Here is a 17,524-nt window from a genome sequence, read left to right on the forward strand (position 1 = left end):
ACAAAGAAGCATTTAAAATGAGGGGTACAGTATAAAAATATGAGGGTCCTGCTCCCAAGCTTACAATCTATTAAGGGTGAGGGACAACAACAACAACCAAAAAACTAAATTTTTTAGAGGTTTCTGTACTTTTTGGCGCATTTTTCAGTGTTTTTTTTTATGTTCATACTTTTTATATTCTGATCTTTTAATAACTTGCCATTCGTGGTTTTAGAAAAAATTTGTTTAACCGTGGATTCAAAAACGTCTAAAACCACAAAAACGTGTCCTTTAAGAAATAAGCCTCCACAAGCAGATACACTCTCTTGAGGTTGTTACATCCACAGGGAGATGTAGCATTTTAGGGGTCACCTTTCCGAGACTCTTAGGGCAAAGACACACAGGAAGATTCGTGGAGATTTAGTTGCCCGGCGACTAATCACCTCTTCTTTGTGCGACTAATCTCCTCAAAAAGCCTTACCTCTGGCTAGAATCTAAATTGCCAGTGCGATTGCACTATGAGCGCTTCATTTTCCGAAGTTGCCCGAAGTTTCCTCGTCAGGCAACTTCCGAAAATGAAGCGATCCGAGTGCCATCCTGCCGGTGATTTACAATTTAGTCGGCGGGAAGGCTTTTCGGGGAGATTAGTCGCCTGAAGAAGAAGCAATTAGTTTCCGGGCGACTAAATATCCCCGAATCGTCCTGTGTGTCTCTGCCCTTAATAGGGTAGTTTGTTTGAGGGGTTGTTATTGGGGAGCAATGGGCCCTACATTTATTCCTTCCAGGATAACATATCTCAAGCTTTAGAGAGACATGAACTGACAAACACATCCGAGATTCAGAGATCCCTCAGACATAAAAAGTGATTGCAGCTATTACTGCCTTTATGAAGGGAGCAAATCAGATGGTTAAGGTTTTCCTTGGCTGAGGGTACTCTATCGCATGTTCAAATTGGTGGTAACACCATATTTAAAGATAATTGTTCTAGAAGCTTCAGCCAAACTCGCAAATTGAGTTCAGAAATTCATCTGGTATCCATTAGCAATGCTGTTTAATTTTAAGCAGTTTAGGCAGATAATAAATTCATATGAAAGCTCCCTTGACATCTGGTAATCAGAGGAGAACCAAAGCAAGGAGAAAAAAACGGGGATGGGATAAATTGGTTTAGTGAAATCAACTGGTCATTTCAGGCAGGCTATGTACAATTTTCAGATCCTTATACAGTATGCTGGAACCTATGGCCAGACCAGCTATAATGTCCCAAGAATTACCTCTGTATGTGGCTACAGCCCATACCCAGCTCCTGACCTGACATTTGTAGCCTGCTCATGTCTGTGTATTTTATGGTACAGGTATGGGACCTGTTATCCAGAATACTCTGGACCTGGGGTTTTCAGGACAAGGGATCTTTCTGTTATTTGGATCTTCATACCTTAAGTCTACTAAAAAACAATGTAAACGTTAAATAAACCCAATAGAATGGTTTTTTTTAGAACTAATGCTCACTGTCTCACTCTCCTAGAGAGTGCTATAACAGTGGCTATCATGCACACTAGCTAACCTCGTTCACATGGTCCCTGCTCCCTAACTTCTCTAAATGGATTGTCCCATTGGTCCTAACCATACCTCCCAACTGTCCATTTTTTAGTGGGGCAGTCCGGATTTTGACATGTCCCAAGTTTCTCTTTGATCTCCTGCACTGGACAGCCAGAAAAAGATACAAAGTTTCTAAAACATAATTGGCTTTTGGCAGAGAGCCCAGAACATTCTTTGGGTACGCTTCGATACTTTTGTAACAATGTAAAATAAGCAAAGAAAGAATTGTAACAATTTAAGAAAAGAAAAGGAGCAATTGTAACAATTTAAGATAAGTCTCAAGTGTCTTGGGGAAACTGTCACTTGCAGATTAAAGGTCAATTCACCTTCATTAGCAAAACTGTAATAACACATTAAAAACACAGAAATGTGTTCAAATTTTCATAAACTGCAAAATTTTGTAAAATGAACATGATAATTAAGGGGTGTGGCCACAAAATAGGCATTGTCAAAATGTCCCAATTTCTATTTCCAAAATGTTGGGAGGTATGGCCTAACACTTCTGGTGCCTTGTTGACTCCAGGTGCAATGGACATCCACCCAGATGAACTGCTGAAGGCCAAAGAGGAAGGACCTTCCCCTACAAAGTACTTTGTTACAGTGATGCCGGATATGGTCATCAACCTAAGGCCAATGAACTGGGTATGTAAATTAGTACAAAGTGTGACATGGGTTTTAACCCAGCAACAAGAAAATGAGGCACTGGTAGGGGAATTAAATCATAGGGGCCCTTACATCAGTATAAAATAGAAAAAGAATATAATGCAGGACTATTTGTCAGACAGTTTTGCATCCCAACCTAGAAAAGCTTTACAATTATGTACAGGTATAGGATCTGTTATCCGGAAACCTGTTATCCAGACAGCTCTGAATTACAGCAAGGCCATCTTCCATAGACTCCATTTTAATCAAGTAATTCAGTTTTTAAGACTTGTAGACTTAAGGTATGGAGATCCAAATTACAAAAACAACCCTTATCCAGAAAATCCCGGTCCCAAGCATTCTGTATAACAGGTTCCATATATGTATAAATATAGCTCATGTGCCATTTTATTGCTATTTTATTGCTGTGCAAGCACGAATATAAATACCGATAATATGACTGAATCAGTTTGCTATAAATCCTGGAAGAGTAAAAGAGCGCACACTGCTACATATTTCAGTTCAGGTGCTTTGGATAAATATTCTGATTGAAATGTGTGATTCATGTTTCAGTTAAGTTTTAGGGGGGAATGGAATAAAATTCACAAAACTTTGCGAATAAAAAATTTGCCTGTTGCAATGTAATATTCTTCGTTAGGCTTTTATTGCATTGCAAACCTTTAACACCTGCTCTGGAGTTTCATTAAATATTTTGAAATGTTATTACATACACTGCAAACATTCACAAAAGCAGTTTGGTTGCACACTTCGCGAGGAAATCATTGAGGTCAAAAATGGCGCAAACATGGTCGCTAACAGGAGCAATCGTCTTTGTGAACATTTTTTGCTATAATGAAGCGTATTACATTACACTTTAGTATGTTATAGAATGGCCAATTCTAAGCAACTTTTAAATTGGTCTTCATTTTTTATTTTTTTAATGATTTGCCTTTTTCCTCTGACTCTTTCCATGACCCTATTTAAAAATAAATGGTCTGTAAAGGTACAAATGGATTGTTATTGTTACTTTGTATTACTCGACTTTCTATTCAGGCCTCTCCTATTCACGTTAAAGTCTCTAATTCAAATCAGTGCATGGTTGCTAGGGTAACTTGGACCAGCAACCATTTTTGCTTGAATAGCAATCAGGAGAGCTGTTGAATAAAAAGCTAAATAACTAAAAAGACCCACATAATACAAAATGAGAACCAATTACAAATTGTCTCAGAATATCACTCGCTACATCATACTAAACGTCGTCAGAAAACATGTTTTTTTCAAAACACATCAGTTAATAGTGCTACTCCAGCAATTCTGCACTGAAAATCCATTTCTCAAAAGAGCAAACAGATTTTTTTTATATTCAATTTTGAAATCTGACATGGGGCTTGACATTTTGTCAATTTCCCAGCTGCCCCTGGTCATGTGACTTGTGCCTGCACTTTAGGAGAGAAATGCTTGCTGGCAGGCTGCTGTTTTTCCTTCTCAATGTAACTGAATGTGTCTCAGTGGGACATGGGTTTTTACTATTGAGTGTTGTTCTTAGATCTACCAGGTAGCTGTTATCTTGTGTTAGGGGGCTGTTATCTGGTTACCTTCCCATTGTTCTTTTGTTTGGCTGCTGGGGGGGGGGAGGGAGAGGGGTGATATCTAGTGATGGGCGAATTTGCGCCGTTTCGCTTCGCCGAAAAATTCGCGAATTTCACGCGAAATTCGCGAAACGGCGAAAAATTCGCGAAACGGAGCCGGCGTCTCGTTTCAAATCCATATTCAAATTCAAATCAAATTCGATAGTTGAAGTACACTAAAAATAGCTTGAAAATCAAACTTTGGGGCAGGCCTTCTATTCGGGGTTGCAAGCAGTGGCCCAGCCTTCAAGTTGATTAGGGTGAGATTCAGGGAGAATTTCTACATGACTTCCTACATAGTCTTGAGGTCAGCTTGAATGTTGAGCAACAATGTTCCAATATCTAGACTAAGGGGGAACTGATCATTTGTCAGTAGGGTTAGATCCTAAAAGTCTGAAATGCTCTATGGTAGTATGGCATGTAGCACTCGCTACTCTGTGCTTTTCATATGAAAATCTTGTTGTAATAAGTCATAACAGCCAGATAAGTTGCCTTTTCATATCTAATATTAATTAGGGATGCATCGAATCCACTATTTTGGATTCGGCCGAACCCCCGAATCTTTTGCGAAAGATTTGGCCGAAAACCGAACTGAATCCTTTAGGGATGGGAAGGGGAAAACATTTTGTATTTCCTTGTCACGCGATTTCCCTCCCCATATGCAAATTAGGATTCGGTTTGGCCAGGCAGAAGGATTCGGGCGAATCTGAATCCTGCTGAGAAAAGCTGAATCCCGAACTGAATCCTGGATTCAGTGCATCCCTAAAATTAATCACTATGTTCTTTTCAGTATCCATAACTTCAGTGTTGGACTGGCCCACAGGGATACCAGGAAAACTCCCGGTGGACCCAGATGTCAGTGGGCCCTCTTGCTTCAAAATATTTGGCCTATTTCATGGCCATTAGCTATTTCTATGAGAACAAAGAGACTAAATAGATGGAATAATAGATTATAATATGTAAAGAAAAGAGACTAGCAGAATAGAGAGGAATTATAATAGTACTGAGAGTGGTCTAATGTCTTTTGGGTGTGTCCCTGGTGTCCCAGTCCGACACTGCATAACTTGATAGATGGGTGAAGACAAGCTATAGTGTTTGTGTTACCTCATTAAGATAAAACCTGCCATAATTAACAACCACCATCTAAAATGTGAGCTGAAACAGGTACATTTGTGTGTGTGTGTGTGTGTGTGTGTTACCTAGTGGGTATAGTTCTATGCTTGACTTTGGAGGCAAAAAGCACCACAACTAAATATAACATTATACAAAAAAAAGTTTATATTATTATTTATACAAGAGATTTTGTGCAAGCACGGAAGTGAGTTTGCATCAAAAGTGTACATCCGTATTAACATCTTTTCAAGACATAGCAGTTGTTATATCAGACCGAAATCTTAAACGGTGATCTTAAAAACCTATGCATTCAAAGCTCTAAAATTGCATTGTATTAGTGCACCCCAGATATCCTTTTGCAAAAAATCAAACAGGACAGTCAGTCATAGATGTGCCCCCCAACTGAAAAAGCAACTCTGATTGTAGGCTACCACAGTAAAGAAGAAAGTAACAGTATCCCTATACCTATCACCCTAAAGGCAACCTCATACACAGATGAGAAGAAGGTGATTTCTTTAGACATCAGTCGCTAAAGGAACAGGAGATCCAAGCAGAATATATTCAAGGGAAGTAAACATAGCTAGAAAGAAATCCCCTTCTACATGCTTTGGGCTTCTTGGCACTCTAAGTGCTGGACTTTTTAGTTTCAAAAATTCTAGTGATGGACAGTGGATCTGGTGTGAGGCCGAGACTATTCACCTCAACGTGTGTAATGCCCATGCTCGATTATGGAGAGACAGACGCAGCTTTAAACAGACACAATTAAACAGATAGTTCACAGGCCTCCTTATTAAAGAATGGCTCCATGTCCATATTTCATCTATAAGAGAGGTGGCTGCAAAGCCTATTTACAGTCAGTAAGTGGCACACATTTTTCTAACGGCTCCCACGTAGGTAAACTGCCAGCGTGAGCACTTTATAGTTTAAAAAGCTACTGGAACACAATGGGGCTCATTTATAAACACTAGGCAAATTTGCACCTGGGCAGTAGCCCATAGCGACCAATCAAAGGTTTGCTTTCATTGTTCAACAATGCAGGTGGCTGAAAAAAGCCAGTCACCGATTGGCTGCTATGGCTTACTGCCCAGGTGCAAATTTGCCCAGTCTTTATAAACGAGCCCCAGTGTTTTTCTTTAACAAAGTGCAATACAGAGGGAGATTTTGACACTCTGTAGAGCTTTATGGCAATAATGTGGTGGTTACCATACTTTGTAATAAATACATTCTCTTCACTTCAGCATTCGCACACACACACACAAAAAAGGAATTTTTTGTTTTTTTTTTGCCCTGAGCTGTCAAGAACACTCAAATAGTGCAAACAATGTTGCAATTTTCACCCTCGCTTCTGCAAAAGCAACAGAGCAACAGTACGTAAGAGGTTCTCTGGAACATAGACATTCTATTGTGAGGGCAACAACCAGGTCTTAAGGCTATCAAAGTTATTTTTCATCCATTCGATGTTCAGCTTGATTGTCTCCACGGCCTCTTTCACACACCACATTTCTCTGCTCTTCTCCTGGGTTGAATTGAAGAATGCAATAACCTGCAATGGCAAATCACAAGAAAATGTTTTAAACTGAGTGCCAAAATTATCCTGAATCAATAAAGAGACTATTGCTCATCAATGAAAAAGCTCTCCCTATATGTGTGTGCGTTTGATAAGGACCTTCGATTGTAAGCTTCATGGGGGCAGGAGCTGGTGGAATAAGTTGGAGCTAAATAAATAGGATAATAGTTATAATTTTAACCAATTCGTGCAGACCAAATAGGGCGTGATTCCAGCACCATTCTGTTTTTATTGTCAAGCATGAAGCATAATAGTCAAAACAGATGGCACAAATGTTATCTACAGGAGGCCATTTTTATGCGTATGAGTGCAGTCACATGCTCTCGGTGCACCAAATAATTCTAATAAAAATATGCAAAATCTGGATAGGCTGTTTCAAATGTGCCGCCTTTACTTCACCCTCACTGAATCAGTTCTAGAACAGATCTGAAAAGAGCACCAGGTTTATACCAAGAAGTGCTGTGCGCCCAGAGCAGGATGTTAAACCTGAAAGTTGCTGGTAATATTAAAGTAAACCACACTCTGCCTCTTGCCAGTCAATTTGAGGCAAAAAAAGAAATATTTTGTTTCTTGCCTCATTTAGATGAACGTCAGTAGAAAACTGGTGTGTAGTCTTGGCCACAATGTTCTGTATAGGGAATGATCCAGGCATGAACCTAAAACATAATATACATTAATGCACGTTTTTCTGAAACAGTAAAGATAAATATAAAAGAATATCAACCTTTTTCACGTAAAATATGAAAATAAATTATGTTGTTGGTTAGGAGCATAATAACAGACCAAAGTAATAGTAATATCTTGAAGTTCACCTACTAAAATTAGAAAGCGATCGTTAGGGTCCGTAACTTGTTTCAGAGGTGGAAATGAACACCTTTCCGAAAGCAAATTGTAACTCCCTTAGTTTTGGAAGGGGCAGTGGCGGAATAAAAGTTAGGAAAATGCTTACTTAGGAAGCGGGGGGTTGTCTGTGATAAAATGGGTTTCTTGCAAAAAGAGTATATCAGCTTGCCATTTACGATAGTGGGTAAAGGCTAGGGTTCTTATGAGGAGAGATCAACCCCTGGGTATTATGAGAGATAATTTTAAGGGGGTAGTCAATGTTTATATAACCATATATGAACTATCAAAATAAAGATAGCTTTTAAACCTTCCGACTTCAACCCAGGGTTTGGGTTGTAGGGGAATCGCCTTGATCTAAAGTTAAAGCTCTCAGCAGGGCAGTTACAGACAGGCAAGTTAAGTAAGTGGGCAATATAGACACAACAATCAAGCAATTGAACTTTATAACATATAAAGGGACGTTTTGTCCCTAAGCTTAGCTTCTCAACAGCTGCTCAGAGCCCACTGAGCATGAGAGTGTCGCAGACATTTCCAAGATGGTGACCCCCTGTGACAAGTTTGAAGTCCTGGATCATTGCTATTGCTAGTGAGAAGCTGAAACTTAAGGCTGGTGCAATAAATTCATTATATAAAATATGGCATTTTTAGCCATATTCATTTTAGGGTTTGGTTCTCCTTTAAAGCGAACGGTTGGCATGCATGGTTAAAATTACATACTGGCATGGATTGTCCTACTGGTGCATATCCAAAATGAATGTAAAACAAAGCAAAGTATATGCAGAACAAAAAAAAAAACATGGTACAACTTACTTTCCCTAGTGAATTTAATTTATTTATTCCTCCCTGAATGACTGTGTAACACAAAAGGTGGCCAAAATCCTTTATAAGGCAACACTACATTTGATCCTATTTCCCAAAATATGCAGTTTATAGCCATTTCAAACAATTTCAGCAGTTCTCAACATTTTTTTGCCAGGGCTTCACAAAGTTATGACAGGGCATGCTCTGACCATCTAATGTGAAACACTACTATTAGAACCATAATTAATACAGTTGTATGCACAACGTTTCCATTTCCTCTACATAATAGTACTACTAATACGTAATTTATAGCATAAAAGCAGCCACTGACATGAAGGAAGAACAAGAAGTCTGCCTAAATCTCACCAAGTAAGTCATATAATGAGGCTAAAAACACTGGTCTTAACACACCAACATTTCTTTTAAACTGAGCTCTGCAGTTATATTAACAGAAATACTTACTTTTGAGTTATCAAATCCCAGTTCTGCTTGATGAAGTTCCAGGCCAGCAAATACCCAGGTGATCTTTTACAGATGAATCCTATAACAGCAGGCAGCTCCTGAGATCTTATAAAGCCCCCATCAAGACTCTCCTGCATCAGCCTGACGGAACATGATGAGGTTATACAATTAGCCACAATTTATAGATTAAAAACAGTTTTCTCTTTAAGGACATAGGAAGAATAAATTTCACCAGATAAAGCACATGTTTTTAATAACCAAATTACTTCCACGCAGTCATCTTGGGAGATACGTGTACAGAGAGATACAAGAAATTATACACATAATGAGTGCTCAGGTACCAGGATTGCAAATTGGAGCATGCTGGCCAAGGAAAGACTTAATATTTGAAACATTATCAGTGTATTCTATTCAGATTTATACTCCTATTCAATTCCAGTTATTTTACAGCATGGCACACAGTCTTCTTTAGATAACATTGTAAATTACATGTAGGCATGCCCATGCCGAGTAACATACATACATACCATTGTAAATTTTTGGCATTATCTGTACTTGCAAGAGCTTCAAGGATTTTCCTCTTTTCTGCTTCATAGATGGAAGAATCATATGTACTCCGGAGAAGGGTCCAGCCTTCTGTAGTTCTTGCTCCAACCTTAAACACAACCTTCATAACATCGGTGGGAATTCTAAGGAAACAAAACACGCAAGTTAGCTTTTATGTAATGTAGCAGCATATTACAGATAAAAAAAAATTAATTACTTTGAATCACGTAGGTAAAGGCCCCATTTGCTTGAGCCATGCTGGATACATTTTTAAGAATTATTTTGTATTTTTAATGCATATTTTCTGTATTCTGATTTTAGCTTAGATGACATTTTCCTTTATATTGAAGTGGTCTGAAGTGGCCATTTTATAAAACAATTGGTCCACTTTTTCCAATTTCACAGTATTCTTGCTTTCCCCAGGAATGCACAGATTAGTGATTTTGAGAACTCTTATCAACAGATATGTGTCATTTAGACAAATAAAAGAGTCCTCTGCACTCAACCCATTATCAATATATTAAGGACATGGAAACATTTTGTGCCTTAAGCTACTAAAAATGCCTTCCCCTTTAAACAAAACAGGGCTTAAATATATTGCAATATATGGACAAACAATCCCTGTTTTGTTTAAAGGGGAAGGCATTTTTAGTAGCTTAAGGAATTGTTAAGTGTAAAAATAAAAACTGGGTAAATAGGCTGTGCAAAATAAAATATGTTTTTAATACAGTTAGGCAAAAATGTAATGTATAAAGGCTGGAATGACTGGATGTCTAACATAACAGACAGAATACTACTTCCTGTTTTTCAGCTCTCTTGGTTTACACTGACTGGTTACCAGGCAGTAACCAATCAGAGACTTGAGGGGGGCACATTGGTCATATCTGTTGCTTTTGAATCTGAGCTGAATGCTGAGGGTCAATTGCAAACTCACTGAACAGAAATGTACCATGTGGCCCCCTTAAAGTTGCTAAGACTAACTCAGAATTATCGAGCTAAAAAGCAGTGAAAAGAAGTAGTGTTCTGGCTATTATGTTACACATCCAGTCACTCCAGCCTTTATACATTACATTTTTGGCTAACTAACTATATTAGAAACATTTTTTATTTTGCACAGCCTATCTATTTACCGAGTTTTTATTTTCACATTGAACTGTTCCTTAAGTTTAAGGCACAAAATGTTTCAATGTCCTTAATAATGGGTTGAGTGCAGAGGATCTCTTGTATTTGTCTATGTGAATTTTGTGGTCACAACCAAATTGCACGCCCGCTTAATGTTTTTAAAAATTAGTAGTGAGCACAAATTTCCCTTGTTTGTCATTTCCTGCAGATGCCTGTGTCCAGCAACTGAAGAAGACCCCATGATGCGTCTGGGAATATTAATTCTGCATGCACCTACAGAAGCTCTGTAATGGAAAAGTAATACCTCCCTGATCCAAACTAGACCTCCAAACCCCTCTGCTTAACTGCAGAATGATCCTTCTCATACGCAGACTGTGCTGGTAATCAGCTTCTATATAGTGTTTGTCTCACCTTGTTTTATTAACACGCCAACTATTAAAAAGCTCTGTTGCTTTCTCTAAACAGCTTGGAAATCCATTTGAACAGGCAAAATCCAGTAGAGAGGATCTCAGCTGTCGTTCAGCAAGTGTTCCTTCATCCATCCATGTTTGTTTGATAAGAGTATTATTGAGTAGCTCTAAACCATGTTCCTGAAATGAAACGGATGTTACACTAGGTCTTATAGATGACATACGTCTGCAGCTCTTTGTACTACTTGGAGATGTGTATGTACATTGTCAGTGTTTACATAGATCATTATAGAACTGATGAAAGTTCAGTTTGAAAGTATTAATATTATTTATATTAGCTTATTGCTAGGACAACTCCCACCAGTAAAAGAGTTATGAAGATGTATGGATGCCATTTCAAAAATTCTAGTTACTCCACCAATAGGGATGGGCGAATTTGACCCGTTTCGTTTCGCCCAAAATTTGCCGCACCCATTAAAGTCTATGGACGGCAGCACGGCAAATTTTTATTTGTCGAGTGTCTTTTTTTTTTTGACGCACAACGCCATATAAGTTTATGGGCATCATTTCCATGGCGAAACTAGTCAAAAAAATTCGCCCATCCCTATCTACCAACAATCTTCAAGGACTTGGAAATTTAAGGATGATGGATACACACTTTTCTTTTGGTATTTTTGTATGTTAAATTTATTCTTAAGGATTGTATGGCAAATTTCCAAGGGGCAAATTCACTAAAGGGCGAGTAGTCGCCAGCAAACGCTTCACCACACTTCGCCAGGCAAAATTTAGTTATCACTACACTAAATGCGGAGTTGCTTCCTGGTTGCCAAACGCTGGCAACTTTTCGCTAGCGTTACTTTGGCAGTGCGAGGGTTTCAAAGCAATCGCTTCTGCCTAGCAAAACGTTGGTAGTCCTCTTACGCTTAGGTCAATTTGAATAGGGTGGGTACATTAAAGTCATATGGACGTCTTTATTAGAGATGTTGGTGCAAATGCTTGAAGTGGCCACTTTTTATTACAAATGTCCAAGGAACCTGAATAAAGACAAAAGAGATCCTCTAATGCCTGACACGAGTCCAGCCTAAAACGAATGTTCCATGCCCCTCAAATGTCTGGGGAAAAATGTTAACACAAAAAAGTTTAATAGTTAAGACTTTTGTAGGCAATCCCGCTTTAAAAAAAGGACAAGTCTACAGTGTTTTTACAACTTTAATGCAGGCAGGCCTATGACCCTGTGCTTTTAAGAAGCTAGCAAAACCTCTAGAGGTGCCCGTTGCCCCAGTTAGCACCAGCTGCAGGGAGCAAGTTAGTGTGACCTCATAGTGTCACGGACTTTATAAATGTTGCATTTCAAAATCCAAATAAACAACTGAGCTATGTGCATAGACCTTACAGGGTACTTTTCACTATACAGCAAGTCATTACCATACTGGTAAAGGTTATTACAGACCAGTAATAGAAATGAACAATAGAATGGTAAATACAAACCATTAATTTGTCAGACAGGTCATCCAAACCACGCTTTAATAAGATGCCATGAATATGGTAAAACTGGTGCAAGGCTTGAGTGATGGGGGCACTGTCTGTTTCATTCACAAGGTACCCAAGTAGTTCAAAGGCCTTTGACAGAGGGACCTTCCCCACACTGTGGAAAAGAACAAAACAATTGGTCTGTAAACAGACAGTACTCACAAAGATGGGAGCGAGGAGAACGCAAACCACCCCATTTAGTTTTTTTGCATAGTGAACTTTAGAGTAATTTGTAAATGTAATTGCAATTGAAGGCAGTATTTATCTGTCACTGTCTATTTCCTGCACTGCTGGGTTTGACTATGGAAACAAGGTAGCAGAAGCCTGTGTCCCAACGCAAGGTATTGTAGGATCTGATGTGTTGACTGAATGAGAGATGGCTTCAGTTACATTGTTAGAAGTCAGAACCAGCATTTATGGCACCTACAAAGATGGACTCCACCCCCCATTTTTTTTTTGATTATTGAAACCAGGTAGCAGAAGCCAGTGTCTCAATGCAAGGTGTTGTAGGATCTGAAGTCTTGACTGAATGAGAGATGGCTTCAGCTTGATTTGCTTAAAAAGTCAGAACTAGCATTTATGGCACTCACAAATATGGGGGCGAGAATTAACTTTAAAAGGGGACTCCGACCCCCATTGTTTAGCATACTGAAGCACAACAGAATTCTATGCAGCTTTTAAATGTACATCAATACAAACTTTCAATGGCTTTAGAGTAATTTGTAAATTTAATTCGAGCTGATAAGAGTCGCTGCTCTGAACGGTAATCGCGGTGGTGGTCTGTGTGTTTACATCAACAAAAATGGTGCAGGAACTCTGTGCTTGTGTCCAGCCACTGCTCACCGCTGATGGAGTTTGTTGTTGTGAAGTGCAGACCCTTTTATTCACCCCGTGAGATTGCCTCCATTCATATTATTGGAGTTTACATTCCTCCCAGCGCGAACACCAAAGATGCGCTCTAGGAGCTGCATACAGACATACAAAACACTCACCCAGATGGATTGATTATCATTGCTGGAGATTTTAACCATGCAAATCTCAGGTCAGTGCTCCCTAAATTCCATCAGCATGTGGAATTTGCTACGAGAGGGCCAAACACCCTGGATCAGATTTACACAAACATTTCCAGTGCATACCGAGCAGAGCCCCGTCCACACTTCGGATACTCAGACCACATCTCTGTTATGCTAATTCCAGCATACAGACCACTCGTCAGGCACTCTAAACTGGTTCTGAAGCAGGTGAAAACATGGCCAGCAGGAGCTATGACTGCTCTTCAGGACTGTTTTGAGTGCACTGACTGGAACATGTTTAGGGAGGCTGCAACCTACAGCGACTATATCAACTTGGATGAAAAAACGTCATCTGTAATCAGCTACATCACAAAGAGCATTGATGATGTCTCCAAGTGCACCACTACACGCCTCAACCAGAAGCTGTGGTTCACTGAAGAGGTACATGTGTTACCGAGGGCCCGGGAATCTTTCAGGGAAGGTGACGAAGTCGCCCTGAGAAGTTTCCCGTGCCATCAGAGTAGCTAAGTGCGCATACACTCAGAGAATACACAGCTTCTTCCAGGAGAATGGCGACACACGGCGCATGTGGCAGGGCAACCAGGCTATCACAAACTACAGGTCAACACCATCTGCCTGTGACAGTGATGCCTCTGTTGCAGATGCGCTAAACGACTTCTATGCACGGTTTGAAGCACAGAACAACATAGGAATGAGGAAGACCTTCACTCTGCCTAGTGACCAGGCACTGCATCTGACGGTGGCTGACGTGAGGATGACTCTGGAAAGAGTAAACCCACAGAAGGCTGCAGGACCATACAATATCCCTGGCAGAGTGCTAAGAGAATGTGCAGATCAGCTGGCAGATGTTTTCACTGACATCTTTAACATCTCCCTGAACACCTCCACTGTACCGAAGTGCTTCAAAACCACTACCATTGTCCCCGTGCCGAAGAAGTCATCAGTGTCCTGCCTCAATGTCTACCATCTTGTGGCACTCACCCCCATCATCATGAAGTGTTTTGAGAAGCTTGTCAAGAAACACATCAAAACCCTGCTGCCACCAGCACTGGACCCCCTACAGTTCGCATACCGTCAAAATCGCTCAACAGACGATGCAATAGCCACCACCCTCCATCTGGCCCTCTCTCATCTGTATAAAAAAAAGACACCTGCGTTCAAATGCTTTTCATAGACTTCAGTTCAGCATTCAACACTATCATTCGTCAGTATCTGATAGAAAAGCTGAGCCTGCTTGGACTGAACATCTCCCTCTGCAGTTGGGTTCTGGACTTCCTGACCGACAGACCTCAGTCAGTCAGGATTGGAAACATCATCTCCAGAACCACCACACTGAGCACCGGAGCCCCTCAAGGCTGTGTGCTTAGTCCTCTACTGTTCACTCTGCTGATGCATGACTGTGCAGCCATGCACTGCACAAATCACATCATAAAGTTCACTGAGGACATGACCTTGGTGGGTCTCATCAGCAATAATGACGAGTCACCATACAGAGAGGAGGTGCAGCGTTTAACTGACTGGTGCAGAGCCAACAACCTGTCTCTTAATGTAGACAAAACAAAGGAGATGGTTGTTGACTTTAGGAAGACTAGGAGTGATCACCTGCCACTGTACATCAACGGCTCTAATGTGGAGATCGTCAAAAGCACCAAATTCCTTGGTGTCCACCTGGCGGAGAACCTCACCTGGTCCCACAACACCAGCTACTTAGCCAAGAAAGCCCAACAGCGCCTCTACTTCCTGCGCAAGCTTAGGAAATCCCATCTCCCACCATCCATACTCATCCAAAACCTTCTACAGAGGGACTATCAAGAGCATCCAGAGAAGTTGTATCACTGTCTGGGCTGGGAACTGATCATGGAGCGCAACAATCTACAGAGGATAGTGAAGACAGCAGAGAAGATCATAGGTGTCTCTCTTCCTTCCATCACGGACATTTACACCACTCATTGTGGCTGATCCAACACACCCCTCACACTAACTGTTCACACTCCTGCCATCTGGAAAAAGGTACCGAAGCATTAGGGCCCTCACTATCAGACTGTGTAACAGTTTCTTCCCCCAAGACATAAGGCTCCTGAATACTCAGGGACCAGACATCTCTCTCACACACACACACTCCATCTATCTGACCTTACTATATACCACAATGTTACACAGCCACTGTACGCCACTGTATAAATAAATAACCATTGAATAAAATTGTTCTCTATGAACACATCTGCACTTTATCATGTTCTTACTACTATCATATCACAATGATACACCCATCATGTCTGACGTTTAGCATTATTTACTTAACATGTTACATCTGCTGAGTGTGCACTATGCTGTCCTGTCTTGCAGGAGTTGCATATTTTTGCACTTGCACTTTTTGTCTGTTGTCTGGCACATATATGTTGTGTGTAGCACCATTGTCCTAGAGGAACGTTGTTTCGTTTCACTGTGTACTGTACAAACGTATATGGATGAAATGACAATAAAATCACTCTTGACACTAATTGCAATTGAAAGCAGTATTTATGTCACTTTCTATTCTCTGCACTGCTGGATCTAAATATTGAGACACAATAGCAGAAGCCAGCTTCCCAGTGCAAGGTATTGTGGGATCTGAAATCTTGACTCAGCTGCACTGAGCATTTACAAATAACTTTTATAACTGAAACTGAAAATGCTTAATTAATGTATAATGGAAATTTGCTTAGTACTGCATGCCCTTTATTATGGGAAAAAAAAAAAAAAAAAAAAAAGAGAGAGAGAGAGAGAGAGAGAGAGAGAGAGACTCTATTTTATCACAAGATTTAAAAAGACCTTGTCTCCATATCTTGTTCCAAACTCCCAGCACCCTCTCTAAGCTTTCTACCTACTCCGAGATGGATGTATGTATGTATTGCAGTTTAGCAAAATCTAAATGGCCCCATATTGCCCAACACTTGCTTATAAATAAATTATGTTACATTGACCCCTCTGTGTTCCTTTCTGCCCAGGCAGCAGTACAAAATAAATGTGTCTGTGCAAGAAAAAGCCATTTGCTACTGTCATTTAAAGTTCTTCTCCTCTACAAACCTTTACTTTCATTAAAATTCACTGATAAAAATGTAAGTTTGCTGCAGTGCTCCAGCCATGCCAGAGTACAGTGCGTTTCCCTGTATTGGGGTGAGAGAAAGGTTTGGGAATTCTTAGTTTACTGCAGTTTTCCCAAGGTAACTAGAGATTTGTTGAGGGTTGTTCGTTTAGAAAACTAATAAATCAGCACTTTGTTGAGACATTCAGAGCAAGTTTAGGGTCAATTAATATTTCCTTTCCAGCATAAAATACTCACACAAGAATATTCCAAAAAGCAAGGCAAAATATTTGCTGGCAAATACAGAAAGGCAAAAGGAGAATTTGTTGCATTAAAAAAATTACATTAACAGGCAAGAAATAACTCATTCTTTATCTTATGTTGAAAAGAAAAGGAAGAGATGAAGGTTGTGGAGAGACACCATGGGAACAAAGAACAAAACAAGACAACAATGGACCATTTACCCGGCAAGCATGAATATGTCATGGATCAGATTGGCTCGGTCACTGGAATGTAGAACTGTGTAATCCCTGTGAAGCTGCTCTATAAGGGCATCCCAGCCGTCAGCACCATAGTCAACTATATAGTAGCCAGTCATGTTGACGTTGAACTTCACCCATGGCAACTCACTTGACACATTTATTGTGCCTGACAGGAATAAAGGGAAAAGACAATTTACATCACTTAAGAGTTACTCGTTTGAAGAATGGCCAAGGTAAGTATCAACTGGCAAGGTAACATGAAATGGCAGTGGATTTAATGATATCTTTTTGACACTGATCAACAGGAATAGACTTTATCAAACTGAAAACAGATATCTGCAAAGAAATTTAAATTAAATACAAATAAAAAACATTAAATAACTAACTGGGTAAGTATATACCCCCTTCAAATCAGTATTTTGTAGATTCAGCTTTGGCAGCAATTTCAAACTTGAGTCTGTGTGGACAGGGGAGGTCTCTGTCAGATTTTCACATCTGAACACTGCAATTTACCCCCATTCCTCTTTGCAAAGCAGCCCAATCTATGTCAGGGTGCCTGGATCGTGAAGGATCAGTCTTTTGCAAGTTCAGCCACAAATTCTCTATTGGATAGAGATCTGAGGGGGCATGTCATTTACCTCCAGGCAGAAGTACAAAAGTGCAAACTTTAGTGCTCATGCATAGAGAACTACTGCCTGTGGCAAT

General features: G+C 40.0%; 2 protein-coding genes across 2 annotated transcripts in view; both read right to left on the reverse strand.

Moving 5' to 3' along the window:
- Positions 1-17,524, reverse strand: part of cast.L (calpastatin L homeolog) — a gene marked incomplete at its 5' end in the record, with an annotated part of 167,356 nt that overhangs the window by 36,161 nt on the left and 113,671 nt on the right.
- lnpep.L (leucyl/cystinyl aminopeptidase L homeolog) overlaps positions 5,117-17,524 on the reverse strand; it is a 49,834-nt gene continuing 37,426 nt past the window's right edge. The window contains 7 exon segments of the mRNA NM_001094960.1: positions 5,117-6,501; positions 7,100-7,181; positions 8,632-8,772; positions 9,159-9,320; positions 10,711-10,889; positions 12,198-12,354; positions 16,802-16,985. Coding sequence (NP_001088429.1) covers positions 6,358-6,501; positions 7,100-7,181; positions 8,632-8,772; positions 9,159-9,320; positions 10,711-10,889; positions 12,198-12,354; positions 16,802-16,985 — 1,049 coding nt within the window. The 3' untranslated portion in view covers positions 5,117-6,357.

This window comes from Xenopus laevis, chromosome 1L (genome assembly GCF_017654675.1).
Source record: "Xenopus laevis strain J_2021 chromosome 1L, Xenopus_laevis_v10.1, whole genome shotgun sequence".
In the NCBI taxonomy this organism is placed as follows: Eukaryota; Metazoa; Chordata; class Amphibia; order Anura; family Pipidae; genus Xenopus; species Xenopus laevis.